The following is a 16,698-nucleotide window of genomic DNA, read 5'->3' as shown; positions in this document are numbered from 1 at the left end:
ATGCATGCAACACTTCATTTGTAAGTGAGTCATAGCCTCTCTCATGAAGTCCAATTTCTTTTTGTTTTACTCCTTGGCTCCTTGTCAACAAGTCAAGTTGAATGGGCAGACAGGGGTGGAGGGGGAAGGTTCTCTTGTGCAGCACCATTCAGAAAAAGAGGTTAAAACCTGCTTCCTTTTGTGACCACGGTGGCTCTTGGCCAGGATTTTCAACAGGGAACGGAGAGCCCAGGGCATCCCAGAAAACTCTCATACAGCTGCCAGACTGCTCAGGAGTGGCCTGTGTAGACAGTTGCAGTTGGAGAGAGCAAAGGTCTCTGGAGAGTGCTCAAAGCAAAAAGTGCACCAGCAAAAAGCTGGTGTTCTCATTCTTCCGAATGTGCCGTCAAGCTGACTGCTTCCGTATCAGTGCTGCTCCTGCTATTTGGGCAGGGTTGTTGCAGTCTGGCACAGTAATGGGTATCAGGAAAATGAGTTGCTCAGGAGGGGCAAAGCTGGAGATGATGCTGAATCTTTTACAGAGGTTTCTCTTTGACCGGTACTGGAAAGAGCAAGTTTTCTTGGAAATAACAAGTGTTCTCTAGAATCAGGGACTGACCGAAGGGATAGAAGGGGGTGGTGTTTTCTTGGTGGTTTTTAGGAATTTGGAGTAAAGAGATCATAGTAATTTCGAGTTCTGAAGGTTCTGTGATAATCAGTGTGTCAGAAAGTCTACACTTTAGGGTATGCTAATTCTTATACTTTCACACTAGAGACACAGACACTGTGGCTTCCTCTTGGTCACGGAAAATTAAAGTATTATTAGTTCTTGAGCAGGAGCATAAACTGTATGGAAGGAGTGTGTGTGACAGGTTGCAATTATTAAGGGCTTTCTAAAGGCTTTCCATCTGTACTGCCGCAGTAGCTCCTTAGGGAGTTTGTGAATAGTGGCAGCTCTGAGTAGCCTTTTGGGTCTCAAGACTGCCACCAAATAGGAGGATGAAAGGCTCTTATTCCATCTCCACTGCTGCATCTCCCCAAAATGCAGATAGAGGAGTTAGGCTGCTGCTGTGGTTTGTAAATATTAGAAAGGGAACTTGAGAAAGAGAAAAGACTTTGCTTGACTTACTGTGTTGCATTCCAGCAGAACATGAGGCAAGCTTCAGGGGGAAGGGCGATGCCTTCACTTGCTCCAGAAGGGTTTCCTTTGGGGTTAGGAGACTTTGCCAGCAGCTACTTTTCCGTTCCTGTGATTGAGGATGGTCCGTGCCTATCACTTTAAAATCACATTTTCTTCCCTGCCAAAGATATGCTCTCCATGGAACTTGAAAATGTTATAGGATATAAATGCCAGAAGGGAGATGAGGAATGATCTTACTGCCAGTTTCCAGTGGGCAGTTATTAAAGGCCCTATGGCAAGTCTGAAAAGAGTGAGGGGCTAATATAGGTATTAGAGCCACAGTTTCCCCAGTTTGGTAAATGAAGCTGCAGTGTCAGTAGCTGGTGTTTGCCAGGATGTCCATATGAGTGTGGTAATGAAAACTGTTTCATGTGAAACCAAAACATTGCAGGCACCAATCTTCTTTCTCCGTTCCTTACCCTCATACCTAGCAAAATTCTTCACAATGGCCTTTCATTTACATCCTACTTAGGTACTTGTGGGCTGTTCATGCACTGTCTCAGGAACAGGTCTCCAAGTTTGGGGATTTTTTTATCTTTTTTTTTTTTGGCACGTGCAAAGCACCACATGCAACAACCACATGCAGAAGTCTTTGAAACTCAAATTGGAAGATCTGGATCGCAGAAGCTATGCTTTGAAGCGTGCTTACAAAGAGTCCTATCAAAGAAGGTATTTCTTCTTTTAATTAAGCAGGCACTTTCATTCTCAATCTCATTTTCAGTGCTAGATAATTTTCCCAAACTTCTCTAGTTAATCTGCTGTGGAGAGACAAACAGCTGTTTCTATTATCAGGGGATGGTACTATTCTGATGTTCAAATTGAGTCTTTATTAAGTGTCACTTTATGAGTGTATATATGTTGCTGAGTGGGGTTTTTTTGAGGAAGATAGTAAATGCATGTGCTGGAGGGTAACCTGTGAATTTTGATGTTTTAACCGGCCACCTTCACTGGCAGATGAAAAGTGTACGCTTGTAGGAGGTTGTAACATCCTGGTTGGAAGAGGAGTGTTGGATCCTGATAAAGGCACAGGGGTTGAGATGCGTATGCTCCAGTGATTTCCCCACTCTCTTTAGCACTGGTATGTGTTTCATCAGCAGGCATGCGTACAGGCTGCCTGTGACTTTGCAAATACCCAGTAGGCAGAGTGTCCTCAAGATCTGGCTGAATCCATCCTCTCCCTGCATTCCACCTGTGAATTGCTCCTCTGTTATTTATGGCATTGGCCTGCTTCCAGTAAGTTGTGTGTGCTTTGTAGGGTGCAGTGCAGTAACAATGCCCAGCCTCTAAGTACAAATAGGATCTCTGCAGTCTAGCACGTGCAGTCTGGCGTTTGCTTAAGATGGGAGTTTTTGGAAGCAGTGCATAGCCAAATGTGATGATGAGCTGTTTTTCTTCCAGGAGGTGAACTGCCTTAGCACAATGTGGTTTGGTTTCTGGTGGTTTTAAAGATGGACAAATGGAAATTTGGCGTTGAACGTTGGGTGGCTTTGAAAAACTGAACATACAAGATCTTAAAGCTGAAAACAAACTCTCCATGCTGAAAATGATTGACACTTCACATGTGTGAAAAGGCCCACTCTTATTGTCTTGCACAATAGAGATGTTTCTTCGGTCATTTCCTAAGGAGCTCGTATTTCAGTGTAGTAGTTGGTAGGCAGTGCTCTTAAATATGAAGTAGCAGGCTGTATTACAGGCTTCCAAATTCATTCCTTATACATGGGGGGTGATTTAACCATTGTCAGCATGCTAGTGAAAGATAAGCTTCTGCTAATGCAAGTGCCCTAATTCTTGAACAGGGATAACAAAAATAAAGGACTGATTTCTGCTTCTAGTAATTGATGTCTGTAGTTGTAGGAGAGAGGTGAGATGTGATAGCTGTTTTGTTTTCCTTTGCAATTTAAACATTTTCCTTATATTTTGGTGATACATTTTGTAAATGAGGATGGGGAAACAGGTGGAGGAAGTTTTTTTAGTCTCTTTCGCATCAGCAGATAGAGGCAGAGTAAACGTCTGGTATTCTGCTGGGATCCCCATGTTTTGAAGAAGACTGAGGTGAGGGCAAGAAGGAAGGAAAGAAGGAAAGAAAGAGAAGGTCAGGCTTTTTCAGCAACCGTATAGCAGCAAGAGTCTGTTTCTCAGTGTCTTTGATGAGAATTAGAGGACTTCAAGTTTTTAATGGTCCCAGGCAGAACCTTTCTTCTGTCTCACTGTTGCTGAGTAGATTGCTCATTTTTTTGTAAAGACTATATAAACTTCTGTTTAATTCACATGCTGCATAAATACAGTGCTCAAAAAAAGCCCTCCATACATGTCTTCAGTGGTAGAGACTGAAGGAGCTCTTGTGCCACAATATCTCTGTGAGAGCTGAAAGAAGATGCCATGGTTTCAGATGTGTTACATGCTGCTTGTTAGCCTTGGACAGTATCCCCCTTCAGTTATCATTAAAGAACAGCAAAGGAAGTTAACACAAAAACACGAATGCTGAGATCTGATTAGAATCAAGCGAAGCAAGGAAGTGCAGAGTTAAGATTTATATGCAGACCTTAATTAGATCCATTGTTCTTGAGAACTGAAGCGTACACAATGAGGAACATTATACTTGCATCTCCAGAGCTCTTCAGTACCTAAACATGAGAGAGACTTCAGTCTCTTTTTGGTCTTAGATTTTGCATGTGTTGCCTTTAGGTAATAGCTAAGTTGGATCTTATGCCTTGTAAGGTGGTGGATTTTTATGTCTTGGTTTTCTGCAGGTGAAAAAAGGGGACACACTGCTCTCAGTAAGTTCAGGTTTCTGGTGCGACTTGTGCTGAGGGGAAGGTGGTCTGACACAGCAGAGTAATACCACCCTCCTCACGGGCAGTAATATAAATCTCCACATAACAGAGCGTATTGAGCATAGCTTAGTGCTGCTTTGTTACCCATGTCACAGTTCAAATAAGCACAAGCCACTTGACAGATTAGACTGTAGTCGCAGAGCACATGGTAGCACGAGACCTTGATCTTTCCGCATAAGTACCCTTTCAGGAACATCACTTCCTCTGAAGGTCTGGTATTCTCAGGGATGTTACCTCCCCTTCTCACCTTGAGGAGTTACAAAATAAATGCAGGCCTTTACTTAGCAAGCACTAGAAAATCCAGGCAGTCTTTGTGGGAGTTGAGGTGCTTTTAGTCCTTTGCCGTAAGCCCAACATTAACATGATTCTTGCGGAGATGTTAGCTCTCAAGGTTAACAAGTAACATGTTTTGCTGGCATTTCAGTTGGGGGTTTATCTTCCACCTTGTACGTCAGTTGGGTGATTCTGTGTGGAAAATGCTAGTGGTGAGAAAGTTTGCTAGGAGAGTTTGTGTGTTAAGGTAATCTTTGCTCAGCCTGTTGTGCATGCACATCAGAAATACCTGCATTGCTTCCCTGATGAACATGTGTTCACTCTGTTCCTCACATTGTTTGAAAAGACTCCTGGGCCAAGTGCCCACGAGAATGAGGTAAAGAGCTATCTCAAACTGCATTTGTGGTTGCTGTCGTTCCACCTTTAATGTATGTCTTCCAGCTTTACCTTTTCTCCCCCTAGTACCTAACCTGCTCAACCTGTTCTAGTTCAGCATGCTGAAACCAGCAAACTGTAGAACCCTCTCTCAGGGTCAGCAGGTTTTTTCCTCTTTCTTTTCTCCCCTCTTTTAAAAATAGGCTTATTCATTAGCAGCAGATTGTCAGCATTTGGGGAAATGTCTCTAGCTGTAAAAAACCCAACCAGGGGAATCTGGTGTGTGGGCTTAGCCAGAGCCTTTCACTGACATTTTTGAGCCATGATGCTCACTCGCTTGATGCTCACAGCTTAGGCAGAGATGTTGTCTAAAAGTAGTAGTGCCATCATACAACTGGTAAATAGCACACAATATGCTAATACTGCTTTTTGTTTCTTGAGGGCATGTATAGATATGCTGACTTCTTCATGCTGCTGTTTTAGCTGAAGTTTTCTAAACATTCTCAGTGAATTTTTGGTAAACCCTCAGCGTCAGCTCTCATGTCTTAAAACAGAGGAGGTGTATGACTTCGGTGTGTCTCATTTTTGACATCCAGCCACCTCCATGTGTTGTCTTTTCTTGACAGTCTCAAACTGAGGGTAAAGAGAGTACGGCAATCCATGTTGCTTCTGGACTGCACCAAGATTAATTTCACTTGGGGGCGAAAGTTCCCAAACTCCTGTAAAGCGGCTCAAGACACACAGGGAATTCTGTTTCCAGCTACTACGCCTTACTAAACAGACATGTAACAAGATGTGAAACCTTTTGCTAGTTCTTCTCTGCTCAGTGGGTGCATGCTGTGAGATCACTGCTGGTGAGGAAGGAGGACCACATGTTCAGGAACAGGACAGGAAATGGGCTGAGCACGTGAAACCTCTTTTGCTAGGATGCCGTCCTCGGCGCTGGGAAAAGTTTGCACAACTTGTGTGTTGTGCAGTGATAACCTCTTACTTCCTTGCCCATGGAGTCACTTGGTGACTGCTGATACGGGGGTGATGCAGAGACCCTGCTTTAAGGAAGATGTGCTTCTCTTATCTGGTGCAGCTTCCTTGCTTGCTTGCGTGCGTGCGTGCCGGGGAGGGGAGGTATTCAGCTCCATCTGCATGGCATCCTCAGCATTGCTGTGGCCATCTACTTTTTCCTCCTTGAGCTGCGTGACGCAGCCAAGTTGTTCTGTGCTGTGTGCCATTAGGATTGCTCAACAGTGGAGTGTGAGAGGGAAGCAACTGCATAAGGGCTTTGCCTGGTTCTGGGAAGTAGCTGGGGCTTGTGTTTGCTTGGCTGGTGTGCAGGTTGGGTGCGGTTTTAGAGGGGAGGCAGGATGTACCTGGGACTTCTTCAACTGTGTTTGCTCTTAAGGATAAAACTTCTCCGCCTTCTGACATCCTTTCTCTAATTTTCTTTTTCCCCACATTCCCCCCCCCCCCAGCAGCCTCCTGATGCTAAGATTTAAAACTGCTTTAATTGTCCTCAATTTGTTTTCTTTAAATATGAAGTTTCCTGGAAAATGAGCAGTGAAGCTGTTGATCAAGGTTATATACCATGATAACTAAACAATGTGCCTGAAAACCACAAATTTCCAAAAAAGATGATGGAAAAGAGCAGTTGAGAATGTCCCAGGCTAGGTTTTTGATGCACCTACTCCTGCTTAGTATTTTTGTAACTAAAAAAGTTTTGTCTCAAAGCTTAAGGAAGTACAGGGGCATTAGAAGGATCTTGTTTAATACTGTCTCTCAGTGAGAGAGGCAGTATGGCTTGAAAGTCTCCTTGCAGTATTTGGCATTGTTAATTTAGCTCTGAATTTAATGCAAACTGTGGGTGAAGTGATACTGGGAGGCTCACACTGCATTTCCCTCTTGTTTTGCCCTCCCTTATGCAAGGACTGATGCAAACTGCAAATGAATGCCTTCTTTTGCTGTCCTTTGGGAAGCTTTCCTTTGGAGGCATGGTTTGAATCACTTCCCTGTCACAGCATCATCAGGCAAATATTTGTCTCCTTATTTTCCTTTGAGGTGTCCTGACAGTGCTGCTGGTAGGGAACAGGAGTAACTTTAAGCCAGGCTGGGAATGCAGTTGTATCAATCTCAGCCTGTTTGAACTTGCTGATTCTGCATAGCAAGTAGTTGCTTGAATGTGAATACAGAGTAATTATTCAGCAGTGGTACCCCCCCTTTTTGGATGTGTAGATCAGTATCTTTCCTCTCACTCATGCTTACAACTTGCCTTTATTCACAGCAAAGCAAAATTTTACTCTAGGATAAAAATACAAAATGCTTTGTGTGCATGTGTGTGTATCGTATATCCTTAGGTATCATGTATTGGCAGCTGCATGGCACTGGTTAACTTTGCACGCTGCCTGGTAGCACTGAAAAGGGACTTCTAATCTGTCATTTGAATGTAATCATAGGAGGCTTTTGCAGCCTTAGCACAGCCAGTTAGTCTTGGTGGATCTAAACAATAATGTTCATGTCATCCTAACGATGCTGTCTGCTGCCCCACTCTAAGGCTATTTTTGCTTTGCAGGGAGAACCTCATTGCTCAGGGGGACAGACAGTGCAGCAGACCTCTCTGAGCCCGAGGAGATGCTTATGGCACATCTCTGTGGTACTTGGGCTGCAGCAGTTCCCAAGGGGAAAACCGAGGGGGCTGCTACACCCACATACTGCTGCATGTTGCTGTGTGGAGAGGCTCACCCGGGCCTCCACCCTTATAGACAGAGCTAATCAGCACTGGGGCCTACATGAGGATAATGAGCCATGCCACTACACTAGCAGGACTGCAGCGCCTGGGTGCCATGGGGAGCACTAGCTGGAGCATCTCCTGATGTGCCTGCTTGCAGACATGCGGCTAAAGTGAGTCAGTGCTTCCCAATCTGATCCTTCCTGGGACCCGTGCACCCCACCCTGCTCTTTCACTGCGTGCATTGCAATGGCTTTGCTAGCATAGCTATGGAGGTTTCTCGCTCTTCAGCTTCATTTTGTTTATCTCATGTGAGTGTTCAACACTGGTAACCACTAGAATATTTGGTGGTACTTTAAATTTGTTTTAATACTGCTTCACAGTTGTAATAGGGCATTTCCCAAATGGTTAGGGTTTTGGTATTTGAATGTCTCTTGACTTGCTGTGAAGTGTGTGTGCCTGTCTGAGGGCTTTTTGGGTCATTTTGGGGTTTTTTTGAGGATGCAAATACTAAACAAGCCAAGAAGAGAAGACAGACAGAAACTTGTCCAAGTACAGATTGTGTCTTGATCTGCAAAATTACCTGCATCTTTCTGGTTCTTGTGATTACAACTGGCAAGACCTGAGTGGATTGCTCTCTTAAATGGGTGATGTTGGTAATTAACAGTGGAAATACATTGTCAATGCAGATTCTCTACATGTTTTAACAAATAAACAAGCAACTGACTAAACTCTTTAACCCAAGGTTATAATGTTACTGCACTTTTGACTTAAGTTCCAGTCATATTCACGAGACTGTTAAGGAGGGTGTTAGCAGCAGTATATTAAATGATTGCTCTTAAAAATGCTGCTGCTTCTCTTTCTGTTTGTTTAGGATTTACTTCCCATGTGTCATAGAATCACAGAATCAATAGGGTTGCAAAGAACCTTAAGATCATTTATTTCCAACCCCCCTGCCATGGGCAGGGACACCTCATACTAGGCCGTGTCAAATGGCAGAAGCTTTAAAGATGAGCTCCCTGTGTTTTCCTGCATTTATAGAAAATTTGGGCTGAAGTAACATTTGTTACACAGAATGAAACAGAAAACAGTGCCAAAGATGATGTGACACAGAAATCTCTGAAAAGAGTCATTCACTATCAGTGTAATTTTGAAGGCTGTCTTCTCTTACTCTGATCCGCTTTTCTTTCCATGATGCCTGAAGAATGTCATGGTCCGAATTTCAACTTGTCTTGGATGCATCCTGCATTTTTGCTGATTCTGATATGGTGGCATGAAATTGAAGCTTAGACAAGGCAGACTTTGATGTTTGGTCACCTTCTGAATAATAGACATGCTTTTTGTTTACTGTAAATTATTGAAAACATGGGAGGTTTTGATTATTTGAAGATCATTTACTGTTATTTGAAGATAGCAATAAGTGAAAGACCTTGAGGAAGAAAACAATGGAAGAGGTAAAGCAATTGTATCAGCTAAATTGTACTTAGGGCATCTGATCAGCTCAGTCCTTCCCAGGCCAGCTCAGTGACCTTGAATAACTCTTTATGCTGGAGCGGAAAACAAAATATATTTTAAATGAGGTGAAGGCTGGAAAGCATTAATTTTTTACCCTTAGTCTCTGGATGGTTGGATGTGTGGCTCCCTTGTCTTTAGATAAGCATCAGATGAGGATCATCCCTTGATTTTGATACCAAACTGTTCAGAAATCACGAGGGAGATGAGGAACACCATGTGCAATACAATAGAGTGTAGGGTACATCTAGTGGTAAAGTGGAGAAACTTAGAATAATATGTGGGATATGAAGCCAGAACCTGAACATGATACTGTCAGATGATCTTTCTGGACTGATAATGCCTGGATTCATTGGCCTCCCCACTGCGTTTCCACAGGCATGGAGATGTGAGGGAGGAGGAGGGTGTTTATACACTGGATCCTGCTCTCAAGAATTAATCTTGATGTAGATGCTGGGACTTTCCCAACCAGGCCTCAGTGAAATTGCTTGCTGCTCCCCCTCTGGACATGCTGCTCCTTCTAATCAGACCTACCTGGCATAAACCTCTGCTTGACTGAAAGCCAGCAACACTTAATGCTGACATAGTTATAAGGGAGAGGCTTAACCCTGGACCCTGCTCAGAGGCTGCAGATACACCCTTTTGTTCCACACCTTCCTGTTGCCCAGGCCTCTGAGCCAAGCAGGCCTTTTCTCTTAGGGATGTGAAGCACGTCAGCAGCCGTGGAAACCTGGGTGCAACTATGGTGTGGCTTTTCTCCTCAGAGTTAAGAGGTGAGGGATTCCCACACATGCAGAGGGATGCTTCCTCTCCAAGTGCCAAAGTGGCGCTGATCAGGTTATCTGAATGCAAAGCAGGAGCTCCTGGTTTTGTTCATAATTCAGTGAGACCCAGGGATGGGAGCAGCTGCATCTTGCAGTTGCCTCTTTCAGGATGCTTTGACTCGTTGTTCTAGCCTTGAGCCAACCAGTCAAAACCTGCCTACATTCTGGTTTTGGCATTGAAGCTGTGGGCTGCCCTGTTTCGAGACCTCCTGAAAGCTTATATGATCAACATGCAAATCCCCTTGGCATTAAGAAAATACTGCAGCCCTTTTTGGAGATGTGATAAAGGCTGGGCTGTGACCAGCAGGAGCTGCATGTCACTTCAGTAGGACACATGCCCTTTTTTTTTCCCCTCCTCCTATGAGTCACCTCTCTGAGGCACTCATCCAACACCATCCATGGAGAGAAAAAGGAGTAAGACACTTCAGTTCTGCATTGGTTTATTATTGCAAAAGTCTCTTCTTCGATGTAAAGTAGCTAAGTGTTCACTTGCTGCTGTTCCGGTGGAATAGTCACCCTTCTGAAATTACACTCTGCATCACAGTGTGTGGCTGAAAAGTTTTTCTGTCCATCTGCTTTAAAAAGGGGGGGGGGGAAATAAGGAAAGAAGCTGGGGAAATGCTTGTGCAGTATCATTTTGGTCATCCTGTTCATGTGACTGTTAGAGGGGAGAGGAAAGTTGTGGCAGAAGAGGAAGGTGAGTCCCATGGGGAGGATGGAATGAAAGGCAGTCCAGCCCTTGAAAAATGCAACTGATTTCTGTTGGGAGGGCTGACTGGCACAGAGTCATAATGCAGTTGGATCCTCCTGGCTCACCTGAGAAATTCCTTGTGTGAGGAGGAGGGAAGAGATTACAAGGAGAGCTTTTCCACATACAGCTGTGCTGCAAAAAGCATAGTGTGTAGCAAGTTACCTGCATTTTTGCATAGCAGTTCTTCAGCATTAAGAGTTTAGATGAGAGGTAGGTCAGACCTTGTTTGAAAAATACTTAATTTCCTCTTTCAACTTTGGGATTATTCTTTGCAAATTCTTCTGACTCTGTTTGGTCTCATTTTAAGTAGACTTCCACCACCTTCTCTGAGAGGTTAATCAAGGCTAGCTAGCACTAGGTGCAAGAGAGCCCTCCCTAATATTAAGCTCAAATTTTTATCTCCTTCCTTTCATCTTGTGTATTGTAGTTGCATTTTAGTGTTCCACCACCAGTGCTGTCCAAGTGTATGTGTACTTGCATGCATGCTGGGGAGACTTAACAACCACCATACAAAGTTCAGGTTTCAGGGCTCTTTACCTTCCTGAGTTTGGCTGCAGTTCTTGAGTTGCTCTGTAGGATGGCTCGGAGCCACGATTCGTTTATTTATATTAGGAAAAAGAAAAGCCAGGTTTCATCTGCTGTGGCTCTGGCTCTCTTCTGAGCTGCAACAGTGGTCACTTCAGAGCTGCTGGTACGTTACTGTAGCTTTCATCTGTGGCTGAATATGAGCATTTCTGTGCGTGTGCTTATTTTGCCCTTTTTTTTTGCACCACATTCTCACTTCCAGTGTTGAGTGTTTTGTTTTTTTTTTTAACTGATGAATGTCATATCATTTTCCTTTATCATTGTAAGATGCTGAAAGCCAGGCTGACTTATGAGCCTGGCTTTCGTATTCAAAGTATGCCAGTGTTGTCAGGCCAAAATATGTTGTTATAGTCACAATGGGAAAATAACTTCTAAGCACAGCTTTGTTCCTGTTCTCCTTGTATCTTGGCAGGCTAAACAGTGAGGTAGAGCATTTTCAGTGTTAGATGTAAGATCTAATCAAGGCAAACTCTTCTAAAGGAGGATAAGGCAACATAAATACTTCCCCGCTTTCTCCCCTTAATTATAGTTAGAAAACTTTTTAAGTAAAAGAAGCCTTGGTGAAGGGAGTGTTTAGCTTTAAAAGAAAGGTTGTGGATGTGGATGTGACTTGGCATCTGCTGTAGTTCAGCCCAAATTGGGTGATAAATGTTTTCTTGAGGCAGAATGACATCCACATTGCAAAGTAAAATAGAGATGAAGATTGTGTCTATCCTTTGTACTGCTCAGCTTTATCTTCCCGCTTATCTTGGGCTCTAGTAATCTCTTTCCTCTCCACCCTTGCCTTGATGTAGTGAAACTTGCTTAACCTGCCAAAGGAACAAACCTGCTGGCTGTACTGTGGACAGGTTGTGACTCTTCTTGAGAACTCTGGAACCTGCTGCTTTGGTTTCAGATTCTTCTTTTTTCCTTAATGATCGCATGCAGAGAGCTATCACAGCGGCTGTGATATTTGACCTACAGACTAAAAGTCAAAGGTGCAGTCAGGGTGTCTTCCTGTTTATAGCTCAATAGCTCAGGCTGCTTCCTTTCAAATATGCAAAACTAAAACACGAAGGGATTACCACATTCCTTGCTGTGGGTACGGATTCCGCTCTGGCTTTTAGGGCATGGCAAAAGCGTGTGCATTGCAGGAAGAACTGCAAGCTGAGGGCAGCGAGTGAGTGACACCAGGCATAGCAAAGCCTCATCGCTGTGGTGCTGCATCCACGTTAGTAAGCCCTGCCTTACTAGCATATATTATATTCAAACACAGCTGGCCTGCTTCTGGGACTTGCAGGAGCCAGTGTGTTTGCATGCATGAGGTCATGCCAGGTAGAGGTGCCGGGTTGGACTGGCACTAACCTGAAGGTCTCAGCAGTTTCTCCTGTTGATATGCTGTGGATGTGTCGTTGTACCCATCAGAACAGAGTTCAACAAGTGGACATCAGTAGGAGGAAAGAACTTAGCCCTAAGGAAGCTGTTTTGCATAGTAGCTACTAAACAGGAGTTCTTCATGCTCGTTACTGGGAGAAAAAAGACTTTAAAAGAAAATAGGAACAAAAAGTTGCACACTTAATACATAGCGGGTTTTTTGTTGTTTGTTTTCTTGGTGAATGTGATTTAGCTTGACTGCTTTTGCTCTCTAGCTATGTGAAAGGTAACTGGCCAAGTAATACTAGCTGTGCATCACCCAAGCTGACAGAAGGTTAAGCATGCAGGCCATGTGTGTGCGTCTGGGGTGGGGGGATAGAAAGGCACATGCAAAACGTTGCTGTCTAAAGAGCTCATCGAAACTGGAAAGCAGTCCTTACCAGAAAGAAAAACAAAAAAGACCAACAAACCACCTTCCAGATTTTGCTTTGCCTGTGCTGTTGCACACTACAGTTTTTTATTCTCAGATGTTTGTGTTTTATCTTCAACCATTGCAGGCAGAGCAAGTAACTGGCTTCTTCTCCCTTACTCCTGCGTGAATACAGACAACTGCTCCTCACACTGTTTATTTATGACCCATAGGAAACTGAAGCTAGCACAAGCAGTTAGATCAGTGCCATGGGTGTGAGAGGGGGGAGACTGAAGAAAACAAGGCAGTACAGTACCTGTAGATGCCTTCCCTGCAGATTTTGTGAGATCAGGCAGCACTGGATTCATGCAGATAAATCAGTTAGCATTGGTGCCTGTGGTGGTAGGGCTACCAGAGGGCCAAGGCAGGGGAGTGCATTGCACTCTGAAGGCTGTGTCAGCACTCCAGCTTCTCCCTGGGTCCTGCCAAACCTGGAAACCCTCAGAGCTTCAACCTTCTTTCTGCTCCCAGTTGGACAATAGGGAGGGAAAGAGGGAACAGAAACGAAGCAACGTTTCCGTGATGCTGTGCCCAACCTGCTGGGCACGTCTGCGCGCAGATGCTCTCTCCTAATGACCCTCCCACAGTGTGACTGGCAGACGCCACCAGTGTCCATCCACCATTTGTGTGACCAGTAAGGGTTACTGGCAGGTATGTGCACCTGGTCCTCCAAGCAGCCCCAGCCTTGCTGGGCGTTGAAAGCAGGCAGTAGCTGACAGCCACTGTAATGTTGCATCAGTTCTGGTACCTGGGGTGCTTTTGGCTTGAGGCTGTTACTGAGAATACCTTCAGAAGCCTGGCTGTGGTTTGAGACGATAATTTAGCTGCCTTCCCTTTTTTTTTTTTTCTTAAAGGTTCAGCAATTGTGGAAGGAAACATTAAAAATAGACTGTGTGAAGAGACAGTCCTTCCAGCAGTTCTAGTCCCATTTTGCCTGTGGGTCAGTTTGGTCCAGTGTGTTATCTTGAAGCATCATGCCGTTGGCATCCAAAACTAAAACAGATTTTATGTCATAACATCCAAGCAGTTATGGGGACATAGGAGACTCGTCTAGGTTACAACATTCTCTCATGTTTGAACATGATAGTGTGCAGTCGAGTTAAATGGCACAGTCCTGAGCCGAGCTGTGGGTGTGACTTCTGAAGGATGTGCCCAAATGCTGCTGACATTGTCTCCCTCCTGCTGCTTTGAAGTCAGTCATATGGACAAAGGGCAACTTTCTCCTGCACTCCCATTTCTAGTTATTAGAAACAGAAATCTGCATTGCCTATAAGAGCGTAAGTTTGATTTTTTCAAAAGCACTATAAATTTGAAGTGAGGCTAAAGGCCCTACATAAAAAACATAAAAATTGAGCTTTGAGAATCCAGAAAAGCACAGGCGCAATACCCTTTGTGTAACCGAAGGGAACTAGGCAACAGTGTCTTCCTCAGGTTGCAAATACAGAACACCAAGAAGCAGGCAGGTCAGGTATACAGATATTCATGAGATTGCTTCCTGAGCTGTCTTGACCCTCTCCCCTTCCCAGTGTCTTTGTGACAAGAAATAGCTGTTTTCCTGGGGAAGCAGGTTTGTGAACATACTTCGGCAATAACGGAGTTTTGCAGGCCATACCTGCTGCAGCTTAACAGTGTGACCAGATATATCTTGACTTCAGAGTTGCAGTTGAAATTCAATATTGGGGTACACTAGTGTGTTAAGAAAGAGAAGGAAATAAATACATTTAAGAAGTGTTGCTCTGGTGTTGGCATATACAGATGGGGTATAAAGGCCATGAAAGGAGACCAGCTGAAGATGAGAGGCTTTTTCTTCATTGAGTGGAATGGATGCTAAGCTGTAGGCTTTTACTTACTGCACCTCCACCAGACTGGGAGGCAGGGCATGTAGATTAATGTGCAGTATCAAGCAGAAGCAGGGCCTCTGGGATGATGTGAGATGGACACAGTGTTCCTGGGGCTAGGTGCCAGCAGGGCAAGTGCCATGCTGTGGGCTGGGACATGGGGGAGAGCTGTAGGGTTCCCTGCTGTGGTCCCAAACAGTCCCATGTGCTGCAAAGGACCGATGCTGGATTGTGCCCCAGCTGTTTTGCAGTAGTTCAGTCCGGTTTATGGGATCTCTGCTGGTATCCTTTAAAGGCAAACCTTAGAAGTGGTGTTGGCATAAAAATTTACTCAGGCTTTCTGCCCCAATTTGCTGCTGACAGCATCTTCTTTCCCCTCCTGCCCAGGCACATGAAGATTCATGAGAAGGATCCGAACAGCACAGTGACCACAACTCCCCCGTCACCACTGAAGCGCAGGCGATTGTCTTCAAAACGGAAGTTTTGTCACGATGCTGAGATGGACAGAGAGGAGAGGATACCTGCAAAAAAGGTTCTTTACGGGCGTGAAGCAAAAGATGGTTACCTCCTAAACTCTGTCAGCTGTTGAAATCAGGCAGTCAGCCCGGAGATACTCAGATGTGGGCCTCTTACAGCCCTGTATATATGTTTTAAGATGCTATGCTTTTCCTGTATAGGCAACACTGTTGTCTGAGATTGAAAAGTAATTTCTCGTTTCAGAGAATGAAAGAATTGATTAATTTTTTTAATTCTTTATTATTTAAATTTGGGTTTGCTTATGATTTATGTTAGATAATTGATGTTGGATGACAAAAGGATGAACTATTCTTTTGCTACTGCAGTTTTCCTCTAGGTTGTTGGGTTTTTTTTTTTCTTTTCTTTAATTCGTTATAATCTTGCTGGATAATGATTTGAACTTGTAAAAAGCTAGTGTTTACTTTGAAAGCAGCAACAGCTTAAGTCTGTTTCTGTCTGGAACTGGAGAAAAAATCTGTAGTACATTTCCCTTTCACAGTAGCATAATCCTGCATTACTGGAGTTGCAAGAGAAACCAGAAAGATATTTATTTGAAGGCTAGACATTTCCATTAGGGTTTTGTTTATGAAACATTTTAATGCATTTCAGTCATTTGTACAAAATGTATGGTGGCTGCCAAACTTAACTCGACCCTTTTCATTTACTATCTCTATCTGGCCAGCTAGTAGCAGTTCCATTTAGCACAGTATCCCTTGTTTTGTGCATGCTTTTTGCACTGTAATCAGAAGAGGGCTACAGAAAACTCATTGCTTTTCCCTGGACCACTTGAGTTAGCAGTTGGCAGTATCTGAGTGGCATAAATAATTCAGGCTGACAGCTCGCTTGGCTTTCTAGAGGGTGAGGGTTGCTGGTTCAGTGGTATATAAACAGACAGGTTTATAAGTTGTTCAGATCACAGTTTCTCATTAGAACTGATGTATTAATGACTTAGCTGCACACTTTATCTCCTACTGAGCCTCCTTTTCTCCCGTGCACGTTCTCACACACACACAGAGGCTCTGTTGCTTACCCTCTCTGTTACCAACATGAGTCATTTCTGGTCGCCTGCAGCAAAGTTATGGTTGAAGCCTGCTGCTTTGTTTTTAAGAGACAGACTTCAGATGGATTGCGTGTTTGGTTTGTTCCATAAAATTTGGTCTAGTGAGTTTTTTTTCCCCTCTCTCTGAAGGTTGTCGAGGATGGTCACTCCTGCGAAGGGGATAAGAAGGCTGAGGAGGAAGTTTATCATTGTCCAGTGTGTTTCAAAGACTTTTTTTGCAAGTATGGGCTGGAGTCCCACATGGAGACACATCCAGATAATTCTCTGAGGTAAGAAATAGTCCCGAGAGTGTTTCTGGTCACCTGGTGGCCTGAGAGAGCCTGCTGGGGAGGGGCAGGAGCCATTTACCCCCCTGCTCCCTTCCTGACTTTGTACAGGTTTTTAAATGCTCGTGCCTCATCTTGTGTCACCAGGGTGCTGTAGGGCTTGG

At 44.1% G+C, this 16,698-nt stretch overlaps 1 protein-coding gene across 5 annotated transcripts in view; it reads left to right on the top strand.

Moving 5' to 3' along the window:
- The window catches only part of RREB1 (ras responsive element binding protein 1), a 125,501-nt gene that overhangs the window by 68,041 nt on the left and 40,762 nt on the right, over nucleotides 1-16,698 (top strand). For all 5 annotated transcript variants that reach the window (XM_065667398.1, XM_065667401.1, XM_065667402.1 and 2 more), the window contains 2 exons: nucleotides 15,080-15,224; nucleotides 16,398-16,537. In XM_065667398.1, the coding sequence (XP_065523470.1) occupies nucleotides 15,080-15,224; nucleotides 16,398-16,537 (285 nt within the window). The remainder of the gene's footprint in view (nucleotides 1-15,079; nucleotides 15,225-16,397; nucleotides 16,538-16,698) is intronic.

The sequence above is a fragment of the Lathamus discolor genome, chromosome 2 (genome assembly GCF_037157495.1).
Source record: "Lathamus discolor isolate bLatDis1 chromosome 2, bLatDis1.hap1, whole genome shotgun sequence".
In the NCBI taxonomy this organism is placed as follows: domain Eukaryota; kingdom Metazoa; phylum Chordata; class Aves; order Psittaciformes; family Psittacidae; genus Lathamus; species Lathamus discolor.
The sequence above is the reverse complement of the archived record's forward strand: the minus strand, read 5'-3'. Positions and strand labels throughout refer to the sequence as shown.